The 18,197-nt window shown below is 43.6% G+C and overlaps 1 protein-coding gene across 1 annotated transcript in view; it reads left to right on the forward strand.

The window, feature by feature from the left end:
- Positions 1-16,271, forward strand: part of LOC112554186 (protein Wnt-5b-like) — a 59,620-nt gene extending 43,349 nt beyond the window's left edge. Inside the window, 4 exon segments of the mRNA XM_025221828.1 lie at positions 6,207-6,514; positions 12,207-12,478; positions 13,261-13,402; positions 13,405-16,271. Of these exon segments, the coding sequence (XP_025077613.1) occupies positions 6,207-6,514; positions 12,207-12,478; positions 13,261-13,402; positions 13,405-13,721 (1,039 nt within the window). The 3' untranslated portion in view covers positions 13,722-16,271.
- Positions 16,272-18,197: the final 1,926 nt, after the last annotated feature.

Consider the following 18,197-nt stretch of genomic DNA (forward strand, 5'->3'; position numbering starts at 1 on the left):
TGGCTGTGCTCTTTTTTTTTTCTTTGACAAAGGGATCTGTTTTACCTAGGCTGTGTGTTCTGATTTATGTCATGATGTATTGAACCTTTACTGGATGGCTAAATTATCCTGTGTGGTCATTTGTCACCATAGGGCTGTTCGTTGGTTAATTCCCTTGACTGCTTTCTAGGGTTTTACTACTTGGTTTACTTTTAACCCTGACTTACCTTTACTTTATGCTACTGGGCACAAGTGGTCAATGCTTTGATTTTTTTTTTTTTTTTTTTTTTTTTTTGCGAACGTCCTCAACCAATTTTTCTCATATTTTCCGTTGGTATATACGTCCTGTGCTCCCCCTTCGCCGAATACATTTAATTCCCCCTCCTCGTTCACATCTTGCTCAAACGGCCTGTTCTCGATGGTCCAACGAAAGAACTTGCGACTTCGTCGTCTGGTGTTCAGGTGCTGAAAAAAAAAAAAAACCGGAAGAGAGAAAGGGAGACATCCTCTCACCCCACAGGCGTTGAAGCAATGCTCCCTCCGATCGAAGGTCTGCAACAAGATAGGCCGCCCGGCAATGGTCTGATGCTGTTTGACCACACACTCCCACATCCTCCCTACTACCGTTGATCCCTTGTCTCGCTTGAAGCCTTGCCTGGGCTGATGGCGACCTCTGTTTGGACATTTGGTATCCAAACCTCGCTTCTCGACCCTGTCTGCCGAGTCGACCCCGATGCTTTCAACTGTGTACATCAGCGCGCAAGTGTAACGGATGTGTGCTTTTTTAAAGTTTTCCTTTCGTTTCCTTTTTCTGTCTTTTTTTTTTTTTTTTTTTTTTTTTATTTTTTTATTTGATTTGAGGAGCGGAGTTTGTTATGCATCTCTCAAAATACCCCGGATGATTCCACGTGTCTCAATACTATGGACATGTGGGCAAGGTCCGGGTCCTCGGAGACTCTTGCCTCGCCAGATGCCGGTGACGATAAAGACGATGAAAGGCTTGTGTTGACCATGAAGGTCCGAAACCACAGTTCTGCAGACTGTTCTTGCCACATTCCTCCACTTCTTTCTTGAGGTTTTGTTCTTCTGCCTCTTCTAACCCTGCTTTCCTCCCCTCCCAACAATCCCCGACCCTGCCTGACACTTGTTGAACACGTCTCTAAATATTCTAATCTGTTTAATTTTTTTTAAAAAAAGCTTTTAATTGTCTCTTGATGCAATAAATCCACGCTATATAGCGTGCTTCCTGCCATTATAGTCACCCTACACGACACCACTCAGTTTTCAAGAGACAGAAAACTCCTGGCTTCTAGCAAATACATGCTGTACCCCAAGTCATATAACCACCCCACACACCCATTTGAGTGTCAGTCGTGTGTATGATCGCTTGAACTCAAAAGAAAACAAACCTGAAGACCAAAAAATGTGGAAGAGGCCCTCGGGGAGGCGAGAGCAGCTGACGGAGGGCCAAAACAGGGTGAGGCCGGACAGGCAGGATGGATGAGCTGACTGTCGCGCCACCCTGCGCTGTCATTAGACTTCATAAGCGGGTGTCAGCCGCTCTACCCGACAGTCACTTCTGCCACCCGACCCCGCAGCTACCCTTACTCTCTCCATCATCCCCTGACGGCCGCCCTTTCTTGCGTGCGGCGCTCGCCTCTCGGGTGGCTGACAGGCGACAAATACACGCGCATTACTGGCACTGACCTGGGCTGGCGGGTAGACAGCGAGTAGCAGGTACAGGTGACGGCAGTCAATGGCTTCGCCGTGACCGAACTACTCACTCGGGTGGGCAAGATGGTCGTGGGCATGGTGGGGTAACGTAAGTCTATGGCGAAATCAGTGAGTGTGAAGGGCAACGAGATGCATTAGTTCCTCCTCAGATCTATTATTAGTATATTACATTAATATAGTATTTTCTATTTTAATAATATATTTTATTAAGGTATTCTCTCCTTCTAGTATCAGTATTATTACATTCAGAAGAGTACAGCTTGGTATAGGAGACAGTAAGTGCGACAGCAACTTTTTTTTTCTCTCTTTCTCAGCTTGATATCGTCATATGGCTATAACCGTGCTTACATGTTTACAAAAAAAGCCCAACAACAACAGTAAAGGAAAAATAAATTTTGACATTCAGTTTCAAATATGCTAAATCATCGATTGGTAAGTAAAGATGATTAAATACTTGTCTCGCTTTACACTCTTGAATGACACTTCGTGACCTGCGGTGGGATGTCGCCGTCTGGTGTACCTGGCAGACCTGACGTTCCACGCGTGTAACCGTCAGATTCGACCTCCCGTGTGACTTTACTTTCCTTTCATGTACACCTCACATTTGATGTCTACCTGGGGATGAAGGTATGCGCGAACGTCTCCTGTCTCCTGTCTCCAAGTCTCAAAACTGTTGTTCGTAAAGGAGGTGGCTGTGAGTGGTTCACCGGGCTAATACAACGCCTAACCAAACCTCCAATCGAAAGTGCAGTTTAGGAGTCCAAGATCATACGATGGTCCTCCCAAAAGAGGCCAAGCACTTAACCTTCCACAGCAAAGAAGACGCCAAGTGATGTTAAGATCATACGATAACATATATTGGATTGTACATGCCCGAGAGCAGAGTCTGTTCCTATGCCGGGGGCCCCGTACATACGGGCAACTTGCGTGCAAACCGAGGATCCTAAAGTTTTATGAATTGTTTAATGCCGTTTGGAGAGAGCCCAGGGAAATCTTGGAAGCAGTTATGTGAGAGGCGTGTCTTTGATAGACAAACAGGATTTTCAGAGCCTGGAGACGCTCGTTAACACGAGGGGCGTGGCCGTAGAAATGTAAGGAGTCTGTCAGACTTCCTTGCTAGGCCGTCCCTAGTTCTATTCCATCTCTCTACCCATGTATTTATAAAGTGAGGGGTACTAATATCCTTCACCCGAACAAACACGAATATTTAATCTCGAGGTTTCTTATGTCTTTAACCTCAGCAAAAGAGCAACCTTTGTTCTGTCAACCTTTAGATTATGCAGATTTGTGCAAGTGTTTGCACATCAAAGGACCGGCTGTGAGCCTATTGGTTATTTTTACCTTGACTTAATGGAGAGTTCTCTGCCTTAAGTACAGACGAGTTAACAAAGAAAGGGACATCGTCAATGTCTTTGGCAATGTTACAAGAGAACATTTGTGTGTGCGAGAGAGAGAGATGAAAAAAAGAAAGAGGTAGGGTTGGGTGTTCTTCACCTATTCATTTCGTTTCGCCCGAGTCCGTAATACGAGTTCAGTTCAATCATTTAGTTAACTTTATTTATTTTTTTAAATGTGCAGCAGCCAAATCGTTACAAAAAATGAATTGTGGACAGCAATAATAATCAGAATTAAGTAAATGGAAAGAAAAACTCGTAAATCTCCAGCGACTTCCGGATCGCCACTGTCATGCGTGAACTGAGGGCGGAGGTCGAAGTGTCAAAGTCGTAGAGAGCCACACAGAGGATAGAATGTTGTGGGAGGGAAGGAGGAGAGCTGAGAGGTGAGGGCTCGACCCATGCGTGACACACAATCCACTGCAAGTGTCTTCACGGATGATATATATGATGTTTCCACATCGCGGAAGCTCTCGTACTACAGTACAAGGACCAGCTTCTACAGTACTACTACCGTCCACCCTTCCATTCTGAACTAACAATATTGCATGACTGTACAGCTACATGATCATATGTACATACATGTATACAGGTATAACAATCTTTCTGTCTTTATTGCCCTTCCTCTCCATCCCTCGTATGCAGATTCCCATGACAAGAATCGAACACACAATGCGATTCTCAATCCAAGTGAGGCTTTAGTTTATCGGTTGGTGTAATGCTATAAAGCAGTGTTTGTTGAAATCAGAGTTGTGTACTTTTATAAATATATTGATGTCATTATTTCGTAATCACTTTTCTTCATTAGAAGATTTTATTTTTATTATTTTAGCATTTTCTGCGGAATACCAAAACGTATTCGGGCAGAAGTTGTTATAACGAGAAGGCAATCACCATGCTCCTCAGTAATACATGCTTTTATTATTTTATATAAACAAATTTTCTTCTGTTCAGGAGCATTATTAAACAGAATGACGAGGCTTTAATCGTATTTTTAATATTGTAATATTAATCACTCTTGAAAGAACTAAATGCGGAAACTGGTATAGACATGGCTTAAACAAGAGAAACACAAAAAAGCTCAAAAAAACGGAGAATGTGTGTTTGCTTGGGTGATTCTTGTGAAGATCACTGTTATTACTTGGCCGTGTTTAAAGTGCTTTTTATTTTAATCTCTTCCTGCACTGTTTTCATCAGTGAGATTATGCTTGGGTTACGAGGGGCGTGGCTGGTCTTGACTGAGTTAAGGCTGACATCCGACCTCTTCAAGAAGAGCGCATGTGCCATTGGGTAGGCCGTTGGCGTGAGGAGAGAAGAAAGTAGGAGGGGAGGAGGCTAAATGTTGGGAGGAGAGCAAATCTACACGACCATTTCTTGTGATTCCTGACATGACAGATTACTGCGCGTGTGGCACCCAGAGAGGTAGAAAGAGAAGAAATGAAGGGGAAAAAATGTTAATGAAAAACAAAACTGTCAAGGTATTTTTTTCTAAGATAGAGAGAAGGTAAGATGGGAAAGAAATAAGACTATCGTCGCACAATATTACTAAACTATGATTTAAATTTTTAAAAAAAAACCCGTGCACCAGTTCCAGTACCACCCTAGGGTGCGCCTGCCGAGCCATCCCTGCTCCTAGCTCAGGAGGACGTCCAGAAACTTCACCGGGTGGTATCCCCGAGAAGGCGACGCCGAGAGAAAGAGAGAGGGTGGGGGAGGACAGCTGAAGAAGTAGGTAAACAGATCCTCGCCTCCCCTTTCCCCTTGGTACCTTCGCGAAGCACGGAGAGACACGAGAGAAGTGCCCTATCTCGCGTGAACTGCCTATCTACAACCCTCGCTAGCGTTTCGCGGACTTCTTCTATCCTTCATCGATGAGCTCTCGGGAACGTCAGGAAGAGCGCCAGTCGGGACGTCAGACATGGACGCTAAAAAAAGGGCGTCAAACACGATTTCTTTTTTCTTTTCTTTTTTTTTTTCTCTCTCTCCCTCTAGTCCTCTTGTTGCTGGCGTACCCCTCCCACCTCCCCCATAATTGCCTACCCCAGGTCCCATCTGTAAACACAACGATACGCTGCTTGTCAGAAAACTGTCATCATGCGAACTTCTTTATGATAAGTTGAATCTCGTGCTGGCTGTTCAGCGTTAGGAGGGCAAAAAGACTCTTGGAATCTTACTGCCGATTATCACCCAGACCTATGTTTATCTTCCTTCGACGAGAAACCAGACCTGGACTTGCATGCTTCTTTCGCCGTAAAGGGGAAGGGAGGTGTTGATGGAATTTCTTGTGGAACTCTTCATATTTCTGTGTGAATGTAGTCGTGCTTATTATTAAGGTTACACCCTTAGTGCTCACCAACTTCATTATGTTCACGACCAAACTGTGGTTAACGATCTTTACTCTTTTGTTTGATATTATCTCTTGTAAAATATGATATATAGTCTTTTTATTTAAAGATAGTGGCGGTGGTATTTTTGTCTTAAAATTAATTACACATTGAATAATTGCGACTTTGATTATAGTATCGGATCCAAAACAGAAAGTTTGAGTTAACGTGAAAACACGAGAATCACGCAGGACAAGTCGCTTTTATATTGACTTTCGACATCTCGCTTCCAATCGTTAATATATCTCGAAGAAAATTTGTCTCTGCCGGTGACTCGCGTTGTTTCGACGTGAAAGACAGAATGGCAGACAAAACTTTTCATCAAAATTTCATCTTTGTAATTCTCTCATGTCTGGCTGCCCTCTGTGCTTCGTCAACAAACTCTAAAAGCAAACGAAATCATGCAAAACCTCTTCTCTGTATTTCAACTGGCTCATGAAAACACTCCTATAAAATTATCTACACTCTGCTTCATTTTCTTTACCATCTCTACCCATTCGCTACCTTCTGATGTTACTAACTCATGCAACTCCGCAATTCTGCAATCACCTTGCGATTCCAAGAAAAAAAAAAACATTGGTCTGAACTAAAGATTTTCATTGTCCTTTGAGGAGGATGATGAGGATGATGATGATGCAGACAGAAAAAAACATTAGGTGACCTAAGCGAACAAAGTTGTACTCAAAACCTCAGTTGACCCTTCTCTTTGTCGCAGGTATCTGGGGGTGGCCGGCTCCTATCAACCCATCGCGGACGAGTTGAGTCACAGCTCGGGGGCGCTGCAGCCGGCCGGCAAGGGGCAGAGGGAGCATCGCCCTCGCCAGACTCTGACCAGCTGCTCGGACTTGCCTTACCTCAAGCCCCGCCAGCGCGAGTTGTGCGCCCTGGATAAGTCGCTGATCCACGTGCTGAGCGAGGGCGCCTCCATGGGTATCGAAGAGTGCCAGCATCAGTTCATGAACCGCCGATGGAACTGCTCCACCTTCAACACCACCAGCGTCTTCGGCAATATCCTTAAAATCAGTGAGTGTCGTGGATGTTCTGCTTCTGTCACAGTCTCACCACATCACCCCACCCTCCATCTAAGCACACTTTCTCCCTCTCACACACTTCATTGGCATGGATATCCACAACCACACTCTATTGTTAAGTGAAACACATAACCATTCGAATGCAACACATCTCGCCATGTTTGAATTACACCCACAGAAAGTATTCAAATCCTTCTCATCGATGTTTGATGTCATAGCTTTTGCTTTTACCCAGATTATAGCCACAGTTGTCTCACAATGGGAAGTGTTCAAAATCTGTGAAGCTCGGTGCACGAGCGAGAGAAGAGTCAGCGGCTCACCCCGCGCACCCTTCGTTGGCATTGACTTCCTGCAGCTTCACTCAAGAGTTGCCCGCCGTCGGGGGATCAGTGCAGGGACCAGGACCTTGATTGGTTTTGTCGGGCCAGCTCAAAAAGCGTTTTAGTCCTTGCCAAGCTGGACTTTTGTGTCGGAACACATCAAAGGACCGAGCTGGCACTCCACCTCAGGGTCACGATGCGCCCACCCCTCCTCCCCACCTAACATGACGACCCAACCATCTCGGTCCCAATCTTCACCCTCCAGACCTCTCTCCCCTCCCTCCCTCTGACCCCCTTCAATTTAAACAAGCATCTCACCTTTTTGCCGACAGACACAGGAGGTGGGAGAGAAGGGAGGTGGGAACTTTGTAGGCGGTCGCCAAAGAATTTTCATTTACTCTATGGCTTTCATCATGGCGACTTAAAGAGTTTGGGACAGACGCTGTTCGGGGCGAACCCCTAATCCGTCTGCTGTCGGCAAGTTTTTCCCTCAAACGCAATCGTGTGAAGGAGAGCCAGGAGACTGCGATATTGGATTGGCCAGGATATTGAGCTTGCTCATGTCAAGGTGTTCTTGTGTTCAGGCACAAGCAAAAAGAGAGAGATTTTATTCGCAGCCTAAATCAAGAAAGACGCGGTAGGTGAGGACAGGATAGAAGGAAAGCTAAACTCCATTTTCCTTCTAACATTTCATCGCCTCAAGTGTAACCTTTCCGTCAAGAAAGATGAACATGCATCACACCTTCAAGTCGGTTCATCATCTGTTTGCAGTCCACGATCTGATCATGCAATCTTCAGATGAACATTTTAAAGAGCTGTCGTTGGTACTTCTGGTATTCATTGAGTGTTGTGGGGATAACCTTGATTGGACAGTAGGTTCTCGCATTCAGTACAAACTGTCCAATTTACATCAGTTACAGAAAGACAGATTAACAACCTTTGTATTGAAATATCCACCTTTCAAGCTTTTATTTATTTTTTTAAGCATGTTAGGAACATTTTTTCTAGTGACTATACAGTTTCAGGTGTATGCATTACCAAACGAACTTCAGCTTCCCCCGTGTCAGAATGTGGGGGAAAAAAGAAGAAAAAAAAATGTCTTGACTCTAATGGAGCGAAATGTTCCCGTTGACTGTAGATATGGGTTGGCACAGAAGTCGTGGGCGGGGTATCAAACAGTCAGGCTGGGTATTATACAATCAGTTCGGGAATGTTTTGAGCCATGTTGGTAACGATGGCGATCAAAAACAAAAATTTCTGAATAATGGAGGCACGTGCATGGACGCAGAAAAACTCTCTCGTGTTGAAACTAAAAACAGAACATGGCTCGAAGGGCAGGTATGGTTTCCCTAGCACCAAGTAGTGAATCATTTCTTGAACTCTTTGGGATTCACTTTCTGACACACAGACACACAGACACACAGACACACACACAGAGTAGAGAAAAACGATTATTCGCGCTGGAGTTGCGTGATATTTCCCTCGACTAGACCCGCAGCCTCGGGGTACGCTCTCCGTCAACACCAAGGGACCAGACCGCTGCTGTTTGCGCAGTGTATTACCTGCATTTTTCGATTTGAAAGAAATCTTAATGCCGAAATTTGTCTTTGCTCACTTTCCTCTATGCGTCTTTGTCCCCGTCTTCTATCCACCCAAGCCAGTCGTCAGAGACGATCTCCCACCCTCCTGGCTGTGTCTCTGCATGTGGCATCTGTTTACAGGGCTGGCTGTCTGGTCGTGATAGTCTTAGCTGCTGGCTCGGCGTAAAACACCCCCCAACATACACACATACCCCGCCTACCTTTTGGGGCTGTCTGGTATTCACAATCTTCAACCTATCCCTTCTCGCCCACTTCCATACACCACACATCGAGGTCCTGCGTCTCTGTAGAATGAGTGTTAGCCGTTGACAAATTAATGTTGATTTTAATTTTTGTATTCAGTCTCCTACAGCCTTGCATTTTTTTAAATTTTTTTTTAGAATTAGCCAATGGCTGGTGGACACATAAAACTCACTGTACTGTCCCTTGCCTTCTCTTTTTCTTTTCATCCCTTTTCGTTGGTTCTTATGGTGCAGAGGTTAAACGTGTCACCAATGTACTAATCATCTGCTGTCCTGGGTTCCAATCTCGGCTCGGGCACACTGCTTTTTTCTGCGTGTAGCATATGTTTACAGGCCGGGCTGTTTGGCTGTGACAGAACCTTGTGACTCGGCGTAGACATCTTTACCTCCTCCTCTCTTTTTCATTCACTCATATGCCTCTGTTTTCAAAGACCATGGTTTCGATTCTGGGCAAGTATCTAAAATATTTTCGTGATCAGCTTTTACCCTGTCAAGCCCCTAATCAACTACATCCAGCTGGACAAACTGTGCAGCAGATCCTAAGGCCATAGCTGGGAACAGTGGTAGCTGTTGAAGATGAAGGATGTAATCCTCAGAGTTGGACTTAATGTGAAAAAGGAATTTAAAAAAAGTTTTAGTGAACCGAAGCCATCTTTAGACAGACATTTCTTAGCAACGCCTCATTTTTTTTTTTTCTCAAGCTTTGCAGTGAGCAGAACTCTGACCTCTCTCCCGGGCAACTCAAGTGGGGAAAACGGAAAGGTTAGGGGTTGTAGGGGAGGGGGCAGGGTTGGGAAAACCCGGATCATTGGTCGACAACACCGGAGCGCGGGTTCATCAATAAACTCAGTGTGACCCGGGAAAATTAATTAAGAGTGTGGGCACACCCTGTAGATGCGCGCCCTGGGGGACGATTATATTATAGTTTTTCCTCTCCACGTCGCCGTTCTCTCCATCCTCCCAGAAATTAGTAGACGAGCACTTCATCGCCGTCCTTCTGATTTGTATTCCCGTATCTACATTTTGACCTCCTGTCCATCGCATAAAAATCATAATTATCTCTCCCCCACTTCACCCCTTTTCATTCACACTTCGCTGTGCGAGGCATTCATCGTGCCTTTCATCTCTCCCTCCTTTCCTCTTCCTTCTCTCTCTCTTTCTCTTCGTGTGCCCACTGTTTCATCTGGAAATGGATGCAGTGAGTTGGCCTCCGCTCAGAGATCACACGAGAGGACGGCGAGGCTTCAGTCAAGTTCCAGTGGAGTCGTCAGATGGCAGATGACTGTTCATGAACATACAAGTGTATTAGTAATCTCATTTCTGATGCAAAACGCGTTAGAGGCCGCCATTTACTTTACATTGTCTTACTATTCCTTTTTATTTCTTTTAATTTTGTTTGCTTGCTTCTTTGCTTCGGGGTACTTTTGTTGTTGACGAAAGATTTGTTACGTTTGAAGAAGTGATCCAAGTTCCTCTTTTTTTTCCCCCATTGCGCCCCATACTTCTGGCAGTCTGAGAACATCTAATAAAGACATGCGATAATCTAGCCTCGCCATGAGATATGTGATCTCGCAGAATTCCAGAGCTACACGAATTAGGCAAGTTATTGGTGGTATGTTCGTTTCCCATATGAGAAACTTCTGCCTCTTAAGCCGTCTTTATCACTCGAGTTTACTGGTATTTTTGTTGTGTGCTTTTTTTTCTTTTTTGCTTGCGGTTTCGACCGGAAGCTTGAGCAGCTGTCCCAACAGCTTCTGAGGTCTAAAATTTCTACGAAAACAAGCAAACATCTTTTGGAGAAAGGATGTCTGTCCACACCAGAAGCCAGGCCTCAGCGCTTCTACCGTTCAACGGTCTGCTGATGAGAGTTTTTTTTTTTTTTTGGAGGGGTGGGGTTGGTGGGAGGATGATGATGGTTGGAGCATCTAGTGGACGCGCACCTGCCAACATACATTTCCTGTGTTAAAACTGCGCCGCTTGTCTCCTGGAGACGGTGGAAGCCATTTTTGTCATCGTTTGACAATACAGGCCATTGAATTGTAGGTTTCCTTACCCCGTGAGAGGACTGGCAGGATGGGTCGGAGAAGGATGAAGAAGTTTGCAGGAAGGGTGGAGACAGATGAGACAGGGATCGAGTAGGAAAGAAGGGATGAAGGAGTTTCGGAAGGGAGAGGGGTAGGAGAAAAGCACGGAGGGAGAATGGCAAGCAAGATGATGGTTACGAGAAAACCGACTGGATGATGAAAAAGAAAATCGACTGGCGGGGAGTAAAGGTCGGCGGGGGGTCCAAGGGGAGGAACTCGTCAAGAAAATGGGACCAGAAATAACTGTGATGAGAAGTATTTAAGCAACTTGATTTATTCCCCTTTCTCGCCAAACGTGTCGGCAGGGGGGCAGCGGTGCGAGGTGATTAAATGCACGCGAGGAACGCACGAGAGAAGCCCGGTCGCACCAACGGATTGCGATTATGAAAGATGAAATTTCCTGTTTATCGACTGGCTATAAGAGGAAAATTTAATTGCATTCCTACCACATGGTGCTCTCCTCTCCTCTTTCCTGTTTCTAATGATGACGTTAGTCGCCAGGGCTGGATGAGTGAGTTTGGTTTTACTGTGGAGTTCATTGTTTCGTCCTGGCACAGCCCCACAAAACATTACGTGCAGTTCAAAGGTCAGCCTAAGGGACTGGATGCTCGGAGCGGTCATATGTTCTGGGTCTTTCCTCGTCTCCTTGATGTGAGTGATGTGGCACCTCTTTACAAGGTGCCGAGATAAAGCCATGGTTGCTGGCTCGGTGTAAAAACATCAGTCTCCCTCTTCCACCCCTTACCCCCGCTCCCTTGCTGTGGGGTAGGGTGGCAGGGCTGTTTATGTTCACTGTTATCATATGCCGGCCATGATCTAAAGTGTCTTGTATTACTATTTTAATCTTGAAGTCAGAACTAGCATAGTTTTTCTCAAGCGCAGATTAATGCATTTTGTATAAGTACCCGTAGTCACCCTTAATAAACCTTTTTTTTTTTTTTAGTATCTCGTAATATATTTTCAGGCTATGACATCAATTTAGACCTTGTCATTTATGGACATAACTTAGTCCCAAAGTGACATTATCTGTTCGTTTCAAGTTATACTTTTGTTTAATGAAAAACAACAATTTCGTCGACACGGGAGATCACCTTTTAGTTAAGCAACGGAATATCCACATTTTTTTTTTCGTCTTTTGTCGATAATTGCTGTGATGTTGTCGCCTTCACTGAAGCTATCTTCATTAAAACCATTCAAAAAAACAGTCACTTAACTGACCCCTGTATTGAAGTCACCTTCACTGAACCCCTATATCAAACACTTTCACTGAACTTCTGTAATGAAGCCATCTTGGTGGACCCCTATAATGTACCCGACTCTTCTTTCTCTAAATATTGTCATTTTCGAATACTGTTTCTCACTTATGTGTTTTGCTGTCTGAAGATAAGTTATTTGGCGACTGTTGAGCTTCTAGCTGTGGATGTTGTGTGTTTGCAGTGAGTCGTGAGACGGCCTACATCTATGCAATTTCCAGCGCCGGCGTCATGTACGCTGTAACTCGCGCATGCGCCAAGGGAGAGCTGCTCAAGTGCGGGTGCGACCAGCGGGTGCGGCGACGCCTCGACACCGACGGCACCTTTGAATGGGGTGGCTGCTCCGACAACATTCGGTACGGGTCAAAGTTCAGCAAGGATTTCGTGGACGCCAACGAACTGCAGCTCTCTGCCGAGGGCTTGATGAACTTGTGGAACAACGGGGCTGGTCGCAAAGTGCGTAACGTAATCTTTTTTTTATTTTCATTCTTTTCTTTTTCTGTTTTTTTTTTTTTTTTGTTTTTGTTTTTGTTTTGTTTTTTTTTGTTTTTTTTTTTGTTTTTGTCTTTTTCCGTCCGTTCATTGTTATTTCTTTTCAAACGTACCATTTTTCGTATTTCTTTGTATAAATGCAAACGTTCATAATGTAAATTTGTGTATAAAGCATAAAAATATGCATGAATATCGTTTTTTTATGAGTAGATTTCCAGACAGTGTTTACTGCTGCCATAAAGCCGTCAGATTTTCAATCATCTGACAATAAAATTATTCATAACAAACATTATCCTCTAGTTAAAAGCTTAACATTATGTGAGAGAGAGAGAAGGGAATCTCACTCTACCCTTCTCTCTCTTCCCTCTCCCCCAACCCCCATCATCCCCTAACCCTACATCTATATGTGTCCTTGCTTGTCTTCATTCATATGTTTGCTGTGGTCCATTAAATCATTTCTATTTTTTTTTTTTCACGCTTGCTGTTTTGTATGAGATGTGCTTTCTAGACAGACACAAAAGACATGAAAGATGTTTGCTTTCATACACATTGTAGACGTTAGAACACGTTCCATTCATACTATCATTCCTTTATTATACTGTCTTTTCGTTTTCTCCTGTACAGCTTTTATTCCCCCAAATCATATCTTCTGCACGATTTCTCTTGCATTAAACGTTTCTTTACACAGAAAGAATTTTATTTTGTCAGCGATCTACTTCAACTGATCATAGTCTTTGTCCTTGCAGACCACCAAAGACAGCGTGGATATTGTTTGCAAGTGCCACGGCGTGTCCGGGTCCTGCTCGGTCAAGGTTTGTTGGCGAAGACTCAGACCCTTCCGCTCCGTGGGCGCTTCCTTGAAGGAAAAGTTCGACGGGGCCAGTTTGGTGCGGTGGACAAGAAACGTAAACGTTTGAAGCGAGTGACTGGGCGCCAGAAGCGACCCACCAAGAAGGACCTCGTGTACCTGCGCGAGTCGCCGGACTTCTGTGAGTACAACCCCGAGCTCGGGTCCCTAGGGACCAGGGGCCGGAAGTGCAACAAGACGAGTTACGGACTGGACGGGTGCACGCTGATGTGCTGTGGGCGTGGGTACTACACGCTGGTGCAGGAGGAGAAGGACGACTGTGACTGCAAGTTCTACTGGTGTTGCCGCGTCGAGTGTCGAAAGTGCACGCACGTGAGGGAGTTCAATTACTGCAATTGATGCGCAGCACCTTCCTCGCCTACCCACCCGGAATTCACCCCAAAAACAACGGAGAATCCCACCCGCACACACACACACATATGAAAGCTTGTGGTAGAGGAAGAAGACTGTAAGGAGGAGTGTACAAGAAGCTGTCGAGTTCGTTGATGCGCGTGCAGCCTTAGACTGTCGGTATGAAATGGTTCATTCCACTGCTACGGCGCTTTTCTGTGTTTCCCTCGCTCAAAGCGAGGCATCCTCCAGGCTCTGGGCAGACTGTATAGCAAAGGAACCTCATAAAAAGTTAATGCCAACCTCCACCGTTTCGTGTGTTTATCTCCAACGACCAGCTCGAGCAGCCTCCTGGTACAGTTGCAGAAGTGAGGGGTGACAGTCAGGTCTCGAGTGCTGGGCTACAGTACAATCACAGCCAAATATTCACCCGTCTACCCAATCTCGCATTTATGGTGGTTCTTCAGAAGAAAACAATATGACTTCACTTTGTGTCTTCTAGATTGGGATTCTCGACCACCAGTGGCTCATAACTATGTGGAATGTGTGACATGGACGTCAGCCTTTCATAGATGCATGTACAACACTCGATGGCAATCTCAAAAAGAAAAATTTTTCATCTCCCGACCTCCACCTTCAAGAACAAACTCTCCAAGAGGGAGAAAAAAAAAAACACCTCGGTTCACGATCAGTTGCCATGGCAAACCAATCACGGTCTTGTTTTATTTGGACAGTCAATCGGAGCCGACGAAGGTCTTTGCTGGACAGAACAGCTTCTCTGAACTCAAGCGGATGGTGAGAGAAGACAGAAGCCTTGCACTCCACCGCCTTTCCTCACCTGCCTACCTTGCAGCTCTCCACTCACCTGAGTCGGGCAGCCAAAGAGCGCGGTAAGCCTTTGGTCGGGACACATCTTTGTTGTCTTTACCAGGCAAAACCCGGGGAGAGCTGCTCTGATCATCTTTCATAACCGTTGTGCTAACTAACCTTGATGGCGGACTTTTCACGATGGAAGTACGTATTCTGTGCTTTAATTTTTATTTCACTGAAGGAGACGTGGGCACAATGTGTGCTTATAAACAGTTGGAAACTACTTAACTACATTTCTGTGAATAATGCATTACAAAATTTCGACCACTGGGTGACATTTTTTTTTTTTTCAATTGGTCTAAATCGTGTGTTTGTAGAGGTTCTGTAGATGTAGCGAACTCATTTCGGTGGAACCTGTGAAATGACATTGATGTTGAGGTTGTTGAGGATATTAATTTTGGTGTAAAATTCAATTATTGTACTGTGTGTAATTTTACTTCAATATTATATCCTGTTGTCATAGATGGCTACATAAATCGTTTGGATGAAGAGGTCCTGCAGTGTCAGTAACTTGTCGCATGTTTATAACAGAGCTGAATTTACAGACAGTACGGGTTTTTGCCATGCTTCGCAAATTTTCAAGGGATTGGTTGGCATCGGCAGTGTTGGGTTTAAATTCTCTTTCCTCTCGCCAACTTTTTTCTCTCTCATCCAGCGTATTGTTTTCCTTTAGACGCTCCCTCCTTCCTGTCTCACGCATACCTCAGCGCTTGCATTTAGCTACAAAGGTTAGGAGTAGGAGAAATGTCACGTGGTATGGAATTTCTGAATTCTAAAATCAAACCTATGGCATGACCCGCTAAAAAAAAACTTGAAATTGTCTTCCGGTCGGTTATCATTTCCCACTGTCCTTTTCCCTTTCAAAAAAAACAGAAGTAACATTGACAATCTTCAGTCTGAAAGAAAACTGGCGATACTGTTGCTTTTCAGTGGAAAAAAGGGAAGGGGTGGGATGTTCTTTACGATGTCCTCTTGCACTACTTTTTTCTCATTATTTTCAGCATTCTAAATGCAAAATAGTTCGCACTAAGCATAGCTTACAACACTTTCTTGCTGCAGTCTGAAAACTGTGTTCCTGTCTTCAGTATAACATAGTCGCTAGTATTTTGTTTGTTTGATTTTTAGAACGATGGCATGTTTCACGATTACTATCGGTTTCCTTAAAATAACAATAGAATCCTTATTTAGACTGTTTCCAAGAAATAGTTTAAATGATTATACAGTGGGAAAATGAAGCACACTGAACTGCATTAAATGCAAAAACATGTCGGACAAGATTTTCTATAGAAATCTGAAAAATTACTTGTGGTCAGGTTCGGAATAAGCAGGAAGGTGACAATCTTGACACGTTTGATTACCAAGGGTTCTGTTTCCTGGAAAACAGTGACTCCAGAATACTGATACATTATTTGTTGTTATTATTTTCTTTTTGTTCCTTTCAGTGTTTTTTTTAATATTTGATTTTTAATTGTTTTGGTTTTTAATTTTAATTTTTTTCTTTTAGAAACACACAAGTGCATTTCGGCAGTTGAGTGACGAAAGATGTAAATAGTACTTCTAAAATTAAACGGCTTGGAAACCTTCATTTCACACAATAATTATTTTGTGTTAAAAATGGCAAGGATACAATTGTAAAAACTTATCTATTGTGTACCTGTTCTCTGGATAATAATATACTTATAGATGGTACGCTGCTTTTTCTTGGTTTTTTTTTAATCTATTGATCATGAATACACACAGACACACACTCGGGCGCGCGTGCATGTACTCACGAACGCACATGTAAAGTGAGACAACAGTGAATCAAGATTCCATTAAGGTTTTTATACACATTTTAATAAACTGCTTTAATTGGTGTTACTTATAGGGGTAGAAATGAAAACTATTTAGTATGGGATTACTTTAGTCTCCTCCAAAATAAACCAACGATTTGCAATGCAAATGATGTATGCTGCTTGTTTTTGTCCCTCGCCCGTATTTATTTGTTTATTATGTATGTGTCGACTTAATCTACAAAATGAACATTAGTACCCAATTATCCACTTCACATTATTGAAAGAAAAATGAAATTAAAATATTGATCAAAAGATAAGGAAGCATTTATCATATGCTGATCACAAAAGGCCTGAACTATTTTTAGACTATCCCACTAATAGGAAATTAATTGCATCTGTTCATTAACTGTCCGCTACACTCTCTCTTTCTCTCGCAGTCAGTACCATTTTTATTTCCTCAGCTCTTCCAGTTTGTTTTGTCTCCTTTCTGTTTATCAGTCTGATTGACATTTAGTGTTTGTTCGAATTCCTGTCTGTCAACTTTTTTATTTTCTCCTTTTCTCTTATTCTTGGTGTGCGTGTGGATGCTTGTTTGTTAATGATGAAGGGTATGTGTATGCTAGAGTTTCTTGTGTCAAAGAATGAAAATACATCTTTGTAGCCGTACACTCTTCTTTGTATTGGTGGAAATAGTTTCATCACCAGATTCCTCTGCTTTCTTCTTTATCTGATCTTCCGTGTCGTAGAACGACAGAGTCGGAATATAATAGGGTGCAGGTTAGATTGCAATCGGTCCTCGTGAAGTTTTCATGCAAGTGTTGCTACATCATCCTGTGAATGAGCCGTAAATGAAGGTTCGGTCCTCGCTAGTCAAAACACTGGAAGATGACACTACTTGGCCGCTGGACCGACAGATCATGTACCTGCAGAAACAGTCTCTGGTTGTCAGTGCCAGCCTTAGGCTCCTCTGACAAGATAATACACGGATTATTGGTCGTGTGTGTGTTTGTGTGTGTACATACGTGAGCATCCCATCCTACACCTTTTGCATCAACATGTGCTTTTTCTTCTTTTTTAAGCTTTGATTGCAAGCATTAATGAAGACAGGAAAGTACAATAAAATAATTGCGACAACCGTTACCCACCTGCACACCGGAAGTCATTCTTTAGCGTGTAATCGCACTTTAACCCAGCCAACCACTAAGTTCTTCCATATGTACGTGTCAACAAAGAATTCGTGAGCTTGGAGATGAGATAGTGTAAAGATACATTGATGTCGGTGGATGCAAAACAGCCGATGACCAGCTATCCCCTCGCTGCTCAACTCGCATGACTTTAAAACTTGATTATCCCGAAGAAGCCAGAACATTTTTACGAGAAAAATATTATGTACAACCTATGAGAGGGAGGTTGTCTTACTTTGACCACAACATAAAGCATCAGACACACACTTAAAGACTTGACTAAAAGATTATTTCAACTGTAATGCGTTCAGCCACTCATGTGAAGAGCATCTAAACATTTTTTTTTCAACTTTTTATTGGAGAAAATCATGTGCTTCCCAATTTTTTTAATCTATTTATTTATTTTTTTTTTTTTTCTGTTTGGACAGAGGGCACTCTTCGATTCGATCCCCTTCCCTCCTAACCCTCGATCCAACTTCGAATCATAATCTTTCTGCTCGGAAGTCTAGAGTATTAACCACGCGGCCGCAGAACCTCAACCACGTGACCTCCAAACTGAGTGTGCGCATGGGTTCAACCAGCGGCACCTAGTGGGAATGTTTGTTATTACAGGCTTGGGTAAGTACACCATGTCAAGCTGTAGGTGTACACGTGCT

This window comes from Pomacea canaliculata, linkage group LG13 (genome assembly GCF_003073045.1).
Source record: "Pomacea canaliculata isolate SZHN2017 linkage group LG13, ASM307304v1, whole genome shotgun sequence".
NCBI lineage: Eukaryota > Metazoa > Mollusca > Gastropoda > Architaenioglossa > Ampullariidae > Pomacea > Pomacea canaliculata.